General features: G+C 67.3%; 1 protein-coding gene across 2 annotated transcripts in view; it reads left to right on the top strand.

Moving 5' to 3' along the window:
• The first annotated feature begins 8,834 nt into the window (after nt 1-8,834).
• Nucleotides 8,835-13,766, top strand: part of FLNC (filamin C) — a 40,840-nt gene continuing 35,908 nt past the window's right edge. For both annotated transcript variants that reach the window (XM_067534911.1, XM_067534912.1), the window contains exon 1: nt 8,835-9,348. In XM_067534911.1, the coding sequence (XP_067391012.1) occupies nt 9,009-9,348 (340 nt within the window). In that variant the 5' untranslated portion in view covers nt 8,835-9,008. The remainder of the gene's footprint in view (nt 9,349-13,766) is intronic.

Raw genomic sequence — 13,766 nt, 5'->3', positions numbered from 1 at the left:
GGGGGGGGTAGAGCAAGGGCCTGGCCTGAGCAGGCCCCACCTCCGGGGACCCCAAAGGGGTCTGGCCCAGCCTGCACTGGGGGACAGCCCTCGGGGCAGCTGCCAGAAGCCCTGGGCCAGGATCCTGCTCCGGTGAAGTAGATGGGAAGCGTGAGCCCTGGCCAGAGTGGCCCAGACGCCCTGGGGATGGGCACCTTCAAAGTCAGCGTAAAGCCAACCCCACGAATGAGGCCCTGGCGGTGGCTGGGGCCCCGCTGGGAGCGCACAGGGGGCACGGGAGGGGCGCTTTCCTCGGGGGCTGCCCGCTGGCACAGCTGTGTCACTGCCCGGGCCGGGGGCGGGGACCCCAGCCTGGTGTCATGGGGCTCCAAGGCTCCTCCCCAGAGCCAGCACCGGACGGACCCTGAGCCCCTCGCATGAGACACGTCCACCGCTGCTCCCCCAGCTCGGGGTTCCTAGCCCAGCCCGTCCTTGTCCAGCCAGTGGGGCTCAAGGAGGGGTCCGTGGGTCAGACCTCGCTGGGCCAGGCCAGCTGGGCTGTGAAGCGCTGGCGCGAGTCCAGCTTCTCTCTGGCTCCCCCCATGTGGGCAGAGGCTGCCCGGTGGGCTGTGCTGGGATCCTGCCGGCGCAGGACACGGCTCCCACAACCTCCTCCCCCTCTCCGGAGGGCTGCGGGGTCGTCTGGCTGGTCCCCGCTGCCGAGCACACGGTGTACTCTGCGGCTGGCAGGGAGCGTGTTACTCAGCCCCGGCCACGCCAGCCAGGTGCTTCGGGCCAGCGCTCAGCTGCTATATTGAGCTGCCAGGGTCAGGCACAGAGTGTGACTGTCTGATGGTGCCAGGCTCCCGGGGGCTGGGCCCCCCCCGACGCAAGAGCCCGGGGGGCTGAGCATGTTCAAGGCTGGAGCCTTGAGTGGCAGATCGGCCTCAGAGGATCTGTCTGAGACTCCCCCGAGCTGATCTGGGGCCCCGAGAGGTGCCCAGGCACTGCCCTGCTCCCAGCCAGCCGGGGCCTTTCTGGAGGTGGTGGTGGGGTCAGGGCGCTGGCTCGCTGGCCAGCTGGGGCTGGCTCCCCACCGTGCCCTGGCTGGGTACCCAGCGGCTGGGTGAGACACACTCTTCTGCCAAGCCAGGGGCCTCGGTGCTGCTGGGACGGGCTCTTCACTCTCACACTGGCGCCTCACTCGAACCCCCGGGAAAGTGCCGGGCAGCCCAGGTGCCATTGGCATGGCAACCCTTGGCACACAGCCCGGGCCATTCGCAGACACCACTGTGGGGCCGGCCCAGATACAGACGAGGCCGGATCACAGGCCTGGGGCCTGGCGGCTCTGGGTGGAAGGAGGGGCATAGAGTCAGAGCAGATGAGGGTTGGAAGGGACCCCAGGAGGTGTCTAGTCCTGCCCCCTGCTCAAAGCAGGACCAGCCCCAACTAAATCATCCCAGCCAGGGCTTGGACAAGCTGGGCCTTAAAAACCTCTAAGGATGGAGATTCCACCACCTCCCTAGGTAACCCATTCCAGTGCTTCACCACCCTCCTAGGGGAAAAGTATTTCCTAATATCCAACCTAGACCTCCCGCCCTGCAACTTGAGACCGTTGCTCCTTGTTCTGTCACCTGCCACCACTGAGAACAGCCTAGCCCCATCCTCCCTGGAACCCCCTTTCAGGTAGTTGAAGGCTGCTATCAAATCCCCCCTCACTCTTCTCTTCTGCAGACTAAACAAGCCCAGTTCCCTCAGCCTCTCCTCATAAGTCCTGTGCTCCAGCCCCTCATCATTTTTGTTGCCCTCCGCTGGACTCTCTCCAACTTCTCCACATCCTTGTTGTAGTGGGGGGCCCAAAACTGGACACAATACTCCAGATGTAATTTCAGGAGGCAGAAGCTTTCGTGAGGACGTGAGCTGAACCTCACGCCTGCTGAAATCCAATGTGTTAGTCTTTGAAGTGCGACAGGCTCGCGTTGTTTTTGCTGTGCACAGACTAACACGGCGACCCCTCTGCCATACTCCGAACGTGGCCTCCCCAGTGCCGAACGGGGAATAATCACTGCCCTCGACTTGCTGGCAGTGCGCCTACCAATGCAGCCCAGTATGCCGCTAGCCTTCTTGGCAACCAGGGCACAAGTCCAGGGCACGTCCTGTGGCACTGGCACCCCGGCGGGCACTGTAGCAATCAGGTAGGGGGCATCCCAATCTCCAGGACCCCCCGGCACCCCTGCCTCGCTCGGCCCCTTCGGAGGGGTGGGCAGGGGGGGATGGGGCCAGGCTAAGCAATGAGGGCAGTGTTTGGGACGTGCAGACTGGTGCAGCCGGGAGAGTTAGAGACAAGGAGAGAAACGATCCAGCCCCGTCTCTCCTCCTACCCCCGTGAGTGACCAATCTAGCCCGTACACATCATCCTCCATCCATCCATCGACCCCCATTTCTGAGTCACGTGGGTGCCCGACGCCCCGGGGACGGGCATGTCTCAGTGCAGCAGGCAGGCCGCTAACGGGCGAGCACACCCGGCTCTGCTCTGGGCACAGGCTCTGGCCGGGCACAGGCCCCACAGGCAGCAGCCCCTGTTTTCTGCCCCTCCCCAGCGCCTGGCGTGAGTGTGCAAAGGGCGCGGGGTATTTCTGGCTGCTGATGCCCGGCCCGCTCTGACTCGGCGCTTTATTAATAGCGGCCCCGGCTCGGGTTCCCACTGCTCCCAGCCATTGAGGAATCCCAGGCAGCCGGCTGCAGAGACGCTCCCCGACCCCCCGGGGAGCACGGAGCGCTGGACTTGCCTGATGGGCCCAGTGCTGGGGCTGCAGCCTGGATATAATGACATGGGGGAGGGTCAGCCGGGGCTTGGACCCGCCAGGTCCTTCCAGCCTCCTGGTCCCTCCCTGGCCAGCTCCCTCCCCAGCAGACATGTCCCTCCGCCAGCCAATAGCGAGCCCTGGAGGAGGTGGCCAAGCCAAGCTCTCCATTGTACAGGGGGGGGAAACTGAGGCACTGAGCAGAGGTGGTGACCTGCTCGAGGTCACCCAGCAAGCCAGGAATGGGACCCAGGCGTCCTGGCCACTGATCCCCTGCTTCGCCCATTAGCCCTTCCCAGGTTTGGGAAAAGAAGCCAGAAGCTGCCCTGGCTGGACGCTAAAACCGGACAAACTCGAATCCGGAACCGGGCACAACTTCTGAACGGGGCGAGCCGGGAGCGAAGTCCTGCAGGCCGGGCGGGAATCGCCGACTCCTGAGAGCTGCCCGGCCTCGCTGGGAGAGGCGTTAGCCGCGCGCAAGTTACCGGGCTCGGTACGGAGGGAACGGGCCGTGAGCCGGGAGGTCAGACCAGACGATCCGATGGGCCCGACCCTTGTGGCCTGAAACCCCGTGCCTGGATCTGCGACTCTGCCCCTCACGCCTCGCCCAGGCCTCCGCCCTCTGCTTCCCAGCCACCCTGGGGTGACTGCGCTCGGGCCCCGCCAGACACTGGTGTGAGATGAGGGCCCAATCCTGGTCCCAAGGCAGCCACTGGGGTGCACACCCCCCGCCCCCTGCTACGCCCAGGCATTGCTTTGGCCCCCAGGGTTCCCCTGGCAGGAGACGGGGGCTGTCCTCAGGACAACGGGTCTTCGTGTGACGCTCTGCTCGGGGATGCCGCCCTCCTCCAGAGCTGAACCGGGGAAGCAGCTGGTCAGGATCCCACTGGGCCCCGGCTCCTCACCCCCAACCCATGGAAAGGACACCCCCAGGGCGGCGGGTGTCGAGCAAGCACAAGGCGACTCCTCTTCGCCCAGCCTGGAGCTGATCTGGGGAACTCCTTGCAGCAGGGGATGCTGTGCCTGGGCTGTGCAGCCTGCGGTAAGGATGGTCGAGGCTCGTGTGATGCTGTCTGGCTCAGGGGTGACCAGTTCGCATCTGGTTGATACCAGTGGTGTGAAATTCCAATGATGGTACGAGCTGGGCCAGGCCGGGGCCGTTGGAGAGGTCAGGACTCGCTAGGACAGATAAACACGTTTATAGGCAGGTATCGATTGTGTGTTACAAGTTCTAAATGTGTCTGGGACATCTGTATCCCCCCAGTGCTGTGTGTGTGTGTGTGTGTCTGGGCGACGCCCCAGCCAGCTTAATGGCCCGTCAGGGGAATTCACAGGTAACCGGTGGGCCTACAACTTGTGAATTACCGGGGCCTGTGAACATGTGGGGACTCGGCGGCTTTTCCATGCCGTGTGTGGCTGTGTTTGGGACACGCCACATGGCAACGGGACATAAAAGGCAGCTGCACCAGCCCCATCTTGTCTTCATTGCTGCTTCCGACCTCTGGGTCCTCCACGAACTGAAGCTGTGAAACAAAGGACTGAGCCCCCTCCAGGTACGGGATGTGCCCCGGAGCGCCGGGCCGGGCCCAGCCTGCAAACGCCACAGTTCTGCTGAGAATCTGCCCTCCGTGGGCGGCTTTCCAGTCCCATGTATCTCCGCTTGCTCTGCCCAGTTAACAGCTCTCTTCTCCTCTTATACGAGCCCTGCCGCTCCGTTACTGGGCTGGCAGCGTGGGACTTCGGGCGAGATCCGTACCAATATTGATCTGGTGATTACGTGGCCGCTGCCCTTTGGGGGTAGAAGAACATTTCTGGCAAAGGGACGCGCGTTTCAGAGTTGCTGATGGAGCCGGAGACTGAAACGCAGTAAAGGGGCCGGGTGGTTTTTTTGTGTTAGCTCCATGATACCAAGGGCGGGGATCGGAGGCCAGGAGAACCTGCTCTCCTCCTGCAGCCTGCCCGGACCCTGGCGTTTTCAGGTGGGCTGCCCCGGGCACGGCCGGGTCACAACTCAGACTTCGGGGCAGCAGCTGGCCACCGCAGGGGTCCCCTCGCTATGTACCACGCTGGCCAGCCTGGCCGGAGGCAGGACACAGGCTCTCTGGGCCAGTGGCCTGATCCAGTGCCAGGGTGGAGGGCGCTGCTGGTCGATGGACCCATGGCCCGGTGCGGCCCGGCAGTCCAGCCCCTGGGCAAGCTGGGGGGCAGCGCGGCTCTCATCAAGGGCAGGGCTGTGTCAGGGGGAGCAACAGATGGAGCTCAGGATCGTGGTGACTCCACTCCCGTGTCCAGGACGTGGGGTTCGCCCCAGCGTGGCCGCTCCCCATGGCTCCTGGGCAGACGGGGCCCTGCTCCTCCAGCACGGGCCTGACCACAGCCTGGCTCCTGCCCCTGCAGGCCTGGCAGCTGGTGGGATGACCAGCCGCCCCCCGCCTTGGTGGCCGCTCTCGCTCACCTCCCCGCCCGCCCCACCGTCTGTCCGTACACCCCTGTGCTCCAGCCAGGCGCGTGGCTGGCTGCGGATTTGTTCCGGTTCTCTGCTCGGCTGGGTCGATGGAGCTTGTGGCGCCAGCCGAGGAGTCACCTTGGCTCAGAAACGCTGAGGGGGCCGTCCCCGGCACCAGCACCCTTGGCCAGCGATCCGTGCCCCCAGCAAGGGCAGCCCCTGTACCGCAGCGGGGGAAACCGAGGCAGGGTGTGCAGGGGTCTCACCCAGTGGGGGCGGAGTGGAGTGGGGAATAGAACCCAGGAGTCCTGACACCCACCCGCGCTCTAACCACCAGCCACCACTCCCCTCCACCAGCCAGAAATAGAACCCAGGAGTCCTGGCTTCCAGAGCACCGCTGCTCTACTCACTAGACGATGCTGCCTCCTCCCCCCTGCCGCGCCCTGTACAGCGCCTGGATCGTTTAGTACCCAGTTCTGGGGGTTGCGGGGCAGCTCCAGGCCCCTGCGGCTGTGGCACTGGGGTGCCTGCGGCCCTCTGCCGTGGCCGGGCGCAGGCTGGCTCTGGATGAGCGGGAAGTTCCAGGGTCTGCCGGGAGCTCGGAGGGGCTGGGTAACAAGGCAGGGCCAAGGGGAGATTCACGGCCTGGCCACCGGGGCGGCTTTAAACCCCAGTCGCTGCCTGAGCGAGACGCCGGAGCCAATGGGGACACCTGATCCCGCTGGCCGCCCGGCTCAGAAGGCAGCACCAGGGCCGATCCCCCACGCCCGTGTGCAGGGGTCACAGGGCTGTACCCAGCACCGAGTAACGGGGCGGCAAGAACCCCCGGTGGGCGGTTCTGGACCAGCCCTCCCCTGGGGCGACGTCTCCCCCTGCCCAGGCTCTGGCTGTTTTATCCCAGCTAAATGGGGCTGGGGATGTTCATTAGCCCTAGAAACAACCGGGCCTGTCCCGACTCCTGGCCTCCCGACCGTCTTATTCACGCCTGGCCAGTTCGCTCCCCTTTGGTCTTGTGCCAGCGCCGTCCTTTCGCGTCACTCTCTCTTCCCTGGCGTTTACCCTCCCCCACCCGGTGTATTTATAGCACTCGCAGACCCCTCCCAGCCTCGCACGAGGGCAGTAACACGTGCGTCCCTGGCGCGGCTCCCCCGGGGCCTCCGCGCTTCCCCTTCGCCTCTCCCACGGCTGCCCCGACACCCTGGGATGGACCCACAGGCCCCGGCCTCTCCTCCTCTGTCCCTGAGCCCCCAGCCCAGAGCAGGAATTCCCCTGCTTCGCCCTCAGGGCACCTCCCTGCCTTTTCAGCCCCTTCCTGGTACTCCAGGGCTTAGGGGGTGCTAGACCCCAGATGCCCCGGCCCCCCGGTCCGGCGGGAGAATCCCACCGGCTGTCATCGGGGCAGGGCCGCAAGGACGCTCAGCGAGGTGTGTGTGTGTGTGTGTGTGTGTGTGTGGCAGTGTCTCGCACACACCCACCCACAGGGCCCCTCACCGCAGCATCCAGCGTCCCGGCTCTCTCCCCGCTTTGTTTAGGGTGCAGGTGAGGCAGAGAGTGGGAACGAATGGCCCCCGAGGGCCGTCTGGGGTGGAGCTGGGGATACGGGGGGGGAAGGGGGGAGGTTAAGATACACCACGGCCTTTGTCCCCGGAGGAAACGCAGCCTGATATTCTATCTGCTCTGAGTCAGGCCTGGGTGACCAGGCAGGTTATTTCTATCCGGGAAAACTGGGTCGAATGCAATCTGCTGCCTCGGGAATTCTGCTGCCGAGTGGAACGCCCGCCCCGCACGAGCCTCCCACCCGCCAGGGACGATCCGAGCCGGCCGGAGCACGGGCGGGAGGGGACCTGGGCGGTTCCCACTGGGCACAGATCCGGGCACAGGAAGAGAGGGAAAAGGGCAGGGCTGACACAGAAGAAAAGGGGGTGAAGCTCAGCGGGGGAGCTGGGGGAATCGGGCGGCTCGGGTCCCATCACAACCCGGATTCGCTTCGGGGGAGTTTGCGTCCGGCGAGCGCCAGAGCGGCTGAAATCCAAGCCCTCCGCGACTCGCGGGGAGCAGCTCTTCCGTTGTTCCCCGGGGCGGATTTTTTCCGGGCGCATCCGGGCAGGGAGGGAGTGGATTTTACAGGCCCACACGCGAAGGTGTCTGGCGGGAGGGGAGCAGCTGCGACACCGACTAACGTCCCGCTAGCACTCACCTGGGGAAGCTGCACACAGGTGCTGCACCCAGCTCGGACAGGGGTGGGGAACAATGCCCCCCGCCAGCGCCCCGGGGTCCCACAGCGAGCCCCAGAGCAAAGGGAACCTGAGGAAGCACTGTGAACGAGGCCTGGCCGGGAGGGCCCCGGATGGGCCGAGGGACATTCATTCCCCCCCGGGGAAAGGGGCTGGCTCAGCGATTCCTGCTCCTCTCTGACACCGGATTTCTACCTCCGGGCCCCCTCCAAGGTCCTTTAGCAGGGCTGGAGTGGCCCTGACGCTGAGGCAGGCGCCAGGCCCACACGCCCATCAGGAAGCACCCAGGGGCCTCGGATCCCCCTTGTCCCAGGAGGCGGCACGGAGGCGTTGCCGGGAGCAGGGGAGATGCCCCCCGCACACCAGGGGTCGGCAGGCCTGGTGCCATGGGCCTGTCCCTCGGGGTTGGCTGCCTGCTCCCGGTCCTTCCCCCTCCCCTGCGGGGAAGATCGCAGCTTGGTGGGCTCTGGTGCCCTGCGCCGGGCTGCCCACCCTGCCCTGGCGGCCGGTGGGGCGGGAGCCATTTCCCAGGCGAGGCCCCGGCCGCCGTCCCGTCGCTCGGCCAGGCTCCCCGGTCGCGTCACGCACCGACCGGCGGGTTCATCGTGACCACACAGCTCATGGACTATTCTGAGCCCTGCATCATGAGAGAAATATGAAACTCCCCCTTCCCTGCCCCCTCCGGCGCGCTGGGCCAGGCCCCTCCCCCGCGGCTCCTGGCTGGGCCACGGCTGTCCATGAGAGGGGCTTTTTCGGGCCCGCTGACGACACGCTGGCGCTCCAGCACCTTCCACCTGGGATCCCGCCTGCCCCCGAATGAATGAAGCCTGGCCCGCCCATGCCAGTCAGCCACCCTCCCCCCCTTCCAGTGACGGATGGGGAAACTGAGGCAGGGAGCGCCGAGGGGAAGGGCACCACGTGGCTGGCCCAGGGCCGGGGCCCAGACTCCAGGGTCCGGCTCCTTTCGGGGTGGGGGGTCCCGTCCAGCCCCAACCTGCTGGTCCCGTCTCCTTCCCACGGCCCCTGGGACTGGGTGTGTGTGGGGGGGGGCTCAGGGCCGATTGTCCAAGGAGAGGATCCGATTCCTCCCCCCAGCCCTGCTCTGGGGCAGGTTAAAAATAGCGGCCAGATGGCCCCGGCCTCGCTGGGGGGGTGGGGGGCAGAGCCAATCCCGGCCCCCCGCTGTCCTCAGCGCCCAATCCCGGGCCGGGCCGGGCCTTATCTCGGCCGGGGGGGCCGAGGGGGGGGAGTTTCCTTGCTCGTCTCTGGCCCCGGCCCCGGCATTCCTGGGAGTCCAGCTCCGTGACGCGGGGCCGCCTTTTAAAACCCCCCGCCCCGCCCCGGCCCGCCGCCGCTGCGCCGCTGGGTGGGGACGGAGCGAGCAGGGAGCCGAGCCCGAGCCGGGGCCCCGCAGTAACCAGGGAGCGAGCGAGCGAGCGAGAGAGCGCCGGGCGCGGATTCGGAGCGGCTCCGGAGCGAGCGGGCAGAGCGGATTCGGAGCGGCTCCGGAGCGGGCAGAGCGGCGGGTTCGAGGCGCGGCGCGGCATGCTGAGCGGGCCGGGCCCCGAGATGGGCGGCGAGGGGCCGGAGGAGCCGCCGGCCGCCGAGAAGGAGCTGGCGGAGGACGCGCCGTGGAAGAAGATCCAGCAGAACACCTTCACCCGCTGGTGCAACGAGCACCTGCGGGCCGTGCACAAGCAGCTGGGCGACCTGCAGCGCGACCTGGGCGACGGGCTGCGGCTCATCGCGCTGCTGGAGGTGCTGAGCCAGAAGAAGATGCTGCGCAAGTACCACCCGCGCCCCAACTTCAGGCAGATGAAGCTGGAGAACGTCTCGGTGGCGCTGGAGTTCCTGGAGCGGGAGCGCATCAAGCTGGTCTCCATCGGTGAGCGGGGCACGCGGGGGCACGCGGGGGCACGCTCACCGCCGGGCCGGGCACACCCGCCGCACACTGCCGGTGCTCTGCCCCGGGCACACTCAGCGGGGTGTGACACCCGCACACACCAGCCGGGTCTCACTCACACAGTGTGTGCTGTCCTGACACACCCACCGCTCCGCGTGTGTCACTCGCACACTGACTCCTGTCCCTCACCCCCCTGTGGGTGCCACTGACACACCTGCTGCTCTCTCACACACTGAGGTCTGTCCCGACACAGCCGCTGCTCCGCGTGTGTCACTGAAATAGCGGCTCGCACACCCGCTCGCTGTGTGTCACTAACACATTCCTACCACACACGCAGGCTGAGCTGTGTGTCAGTAACCGTCACACACACACTGATCTCCTGGTCTCGCTAACACACGGGTGCCGCTCACACACACAGATCTCTCTCGCACGCCCTGGCTGACACACCCACTGATCTCTGTGTCAGCGACACACACCAGCCCGGGTTGTGCACAGACACACAGCTCACACTGACTGCGCCCTCTCCCACATGCCGATGACCTGCTTACACACACCGCCCGCCCAGGGCTGTGTCACACACACTCACACTAGCTCACTAGCCGGCCTGCCAAGTGCCGCCCTCCGCCGGGCCGGGCAGGCCGGAGATGAGCTGATTCTCCTCGGCTGGGTTTGTTTCTGCCTCTTCTGGTGGGACAGTGAAACTCTCCCCGCCTGCCTCTCGTGGGGGGGGGCTCCCACCCCCCATGCCAGCCGGCCCCCATCCTGGCACTGGGGGGGGATGCCATGGCGGGAGGTCGGCGCAGCGGCCCGGGCCAGCTTCCTGCCCAGAGCCCTGGGACCGGCTGCCTGTCTCGGGGGGGGGGCCGGCCCGGGGAAGTAAGAGGAATAGCTGGCGTGGGGGGAGCGAAAGGTGGGATCCAGGCCGGCGGGGGAGGGGGGCGGCTGGGCCTGCCCGGGGCGTCGGGGGGTGCTGCTGTCTGCCAGGTCACAGGGGCCGGGCGTCAGGGGGAGGGAGGCAAAGTGAGAGGGGGCAGCAAACACAGCCCCCCCCACCCCAGTCAGCAGCAGTCAAACTTCCATTGCCTACAACCACAGCCTGCCCGTAGCCCCCCCACGACCCCGCCACTTGTTCCCTGTTGACCCCCTGGGCTGCTCCGAGCAGGATGTGGGGCTAGCTCGGAGCTAGCCCAGGGGGCCCCGTGCAAAACCCCCCCAGAGACCCCACGACGCATGGGGCAGATCCAGACCCAGCTCTGGCCCGGGGTCTGCCCAGCGCTGCCTCGACAGGGGACCCAGGCCACGCAGAGCGGCTGTTCACACAGCTGCCAGGGCCCACCCCAGAGGCGGCTGCATTCCAGCGCTGCGTGCAGAGGCAGCAGGCCCCCCCCCCCCCGCTTCTTCGCCCCCCACACCCAGTGACTGTCCATTTCTGATTTCATTCCTGCCTGAGCGAGGACAGAGCTCCGGGCCAAGCCCGACCCCCCCCCAACCCGGCTGCCTTCCCCGGGGGGCAGGGGTAGCAGGGCCGGGACCCTCGCTCAGATCCCACCCTGGGGTCGGGGGCTGCGCCCAGCCGGTTTGGAGCAGCTGTTGCCTGGCTCCAGGAGGCCGGGTGTATTGTTCTCCCTCCATCGTGGGGGGGGGAGCCTGGTGCTTAAAGCCTAAAAAAGGCTGTGGAGGCCCGGGACTAGCCCACTGGAGTTAACTCTTTGGTGGCCAGAACCTTAACCCGCCGTGCGGAAGGGCCTGGGGGGCAGAAAGCACCTAGGGCGGGAGGAGATGCGAGGGGGGTGGCTGGGTGGTTCAGGGCAGCCCCCAGGAGCCGGCAGCCAGAAGGGGCCAGAGGCATCGCGGGGGGGTGGGGGGGGAACCCCGCTGCAGCATCTGCGTAGATCAGCCCAGCAGCGAACGGCCCTTCGTGTGTGAAGGCGCCTGAGCTTGGGGCCTGGCCCCTGGGGGTGCTGCACCCCGCTTCCCCCCCCTGGGGCCCAGCCCCATGGATTTAAAGGGGAATTTGTTTCAAAGAGCAGGGCAGGGGGGGTTAACTGGGCACAGCGCTGGGAAGGGGCCGCTCTGGGTCTCCCAGCCAGAGACCTGTCCAAGGGGCTCCCTGTGACCCGCCGGTCCAGCCTCACGGCCCCACAGCCCCCCGCTCGGGGCACCGTTCCCACAGCTCGGTTTGTGGGACCGTGACGCCCTCCCTCCCTGGCAGGGAGATCGACCGAGCCCCGGGAATTCTGGTTCTTTCTTCCCACAGGGCAGCGCCAGGGCAAACTCAGCTCCCGCAGGCCCTGGTGCCCCCCAGGGGTGTCATAAGGGAGAGAGGGGACCAGCCCCACACATTGGAAGGGTGGGGGTGAGCCCACAGCCAGTGGGTTCCCGGCCTGCGGTGCAGTGGCAGGGGTTAAATCTGGCTTCCCATGTGTCCCATGTGGGTCCTGCCGTGGAGCAGGGGGGACAGGGGAGGTGGGAGACTCTGGGCCAATGTGGGGGGTAGACGCCTGGCTTCCCCCGTTCCCTGCCCCGCTGAGCCCCAGGCCTCCCTTGGCTCTGTTCTGGGCTGTTCTCCCCCCCACACTCCAGGGCAGCTGGGTCTCTAGAGAGAGTTGGGGAGGGGGGGCTGCACCAGGCTCGTGCGATGGATCCCCCTGACCCCACTGCAGGGCTGGGGGGCTGGTGCGGACCTTAGGCAGGGCTGGTGTGTGTCCAGCCCCACAGAAATCCCGCCTGCTGGGGCCAGAGGGTTCCCAGCGGCGGGATGCCTGCGGGGACCTGGACAGGGCAGAGACACCCCACCCCGCAGTGATGGCCCCGGGCCGGGGGGGCAGTCGGGGAATGAGATGGAAAGACAGGGCTGGGGGGAGCCCAGGGCTGGGCTAGTGGGGGGGGCTGTGGGTCAGGAGTGAGTAACCCCTGGGGGGGCTGGTGTGTGGGGCTGGAATTCCAGGAATCTCCCCCAGCAGCTGTCCCGGCTCCGTTCTCTGCCCAGAGCCCTCCCGTCTACCCCGGTGTCCCACCCCCTCCCTGCCCCACAGGCCCGTCTACCCCGGTGTCCTGCCCCCTCCTTGCCCCACAGGCCCATCTACCCCAGTGTCCCGCCCCCTTCCAGGTATCCCAGGGAGGGACTATCCTGCGGTACAGGGCTAGGTGCTGCACGCAGCCCCTGGGGGGTGGGGGGCAGGGTTGGTCCTTCCCGCAGCCTGGCATGTGGCTTGGAGAGCCAGGTGTGTGTGGGGGGGCCTCCAGGGAGCTGGAGCAGCCTGACATGTCCCTCCCCCCCCCCGGCTTGGGGCTCCCTCTCTCTGACTAGCTGGGGGGAGGCTAATGGGCCGGGCTGGTGGGTTCCCGGGCCTGCCGTGGGGTGTCTGCGGGCGGCTGCCACGGGGGGCTGTGTCTGGAGTTATCTGGGGTTACTGGGGGGGGCTGAGAGATTGTGGGGCTGGGACACAGAACGGCAAGTGCTGGTGGGGGGGCTGGTTGTGGAGTGTGTACGGGGGGGCTGGGCTGGCCCTGGGGGCACAGGGGGCTGGGTGGGGGGACTGGTTGTGCCGGGACATGCTGCACTCATGGGGTCTCAGTGCCCCGGCCCCTGCGCGGCCGGTTGAGGCTGGGGGGGGCGGGTGCCTGGCCGAGGGGGGAGCCCCGTGTGAGGCCGGGCGGGGGCTGCCGGGGGGGGGGCACAGGGACATTCTCGCACTAATCCCGCCGCTCACTCCCCTTGCAGGCCCAGCCCTCGCTCGAGGCAGCTGCCACGAGCAGCTGAGCTGGGCTGGCCCCAGGCCGAGTCTCCCCACCCCCCGACCCACACCGTGCCCCCCCTCCCCCCCAGCCCCGATCCCTCCCGGCCTGGGAGCTCCCCAGCCAAGGAGCCACGGGACGGGGGCTGCAGGGGCTGGGAGGGGGGGAGATGGGGCAATGAGCAGAGAGTGGGTGGCAGGTGGGGCTGAGATGAGCAGTGGGGCAGGGTCCCTGGGGATGGGGCGGGGACTGGCAGCGGGGGCGGGGTCATGGGGAATGGGGCGGGGACTGGCAGCGGGGGTGGGGTCTCCAGGGTGCGTGGGGCAGGTGGGGTAAGAGCAGTGGGTCAGACAGAGGGGCAGTTTTGGGCACGACTCATTGGTGAGAGCAATGGGGTGGGTCTGTGATGTGAGAGGAAACTGAGCCAATCAGCACATTGCTAACGGGTAGCTCATTTACATACTGCACTTGGATTGGTTAGCGAGCACCGGGGCAGAGTTAAAAGCCAGGCACTGGGCTGAGCGTGTGGGCTCTGCTGCCCCATGGGGGCGTGGGGCAGGTCATGCTGGGGGGCAGAGGCTCCTCCCCCTGGCACAGGGTCCCCCCCCTCCCCCCCGCACTGGGGCCCCCGGGGGAACCCGCAGAGCCACTGAGCGACGGGG

This window comes from Emydura macquarii, unplaced genomic scaffold, assembly GCF_026122565.2.
Source record: "Emydura macquarii macquarii isolate MOO-44397 ecotype Brisbane River unplaced genomic scaffold, CSIRO-AGI_Emac_v2 contig_3470, whole genome shotgun sequence".
Lineage (NCBI taxonomy): Eukaryota > Metazoa > Chordata > Testudines > Chelidae > Emydura > Emydura macquarii.
This window is presented reverse-complemented; position numbering and strand designations above follow the sequence as displayed.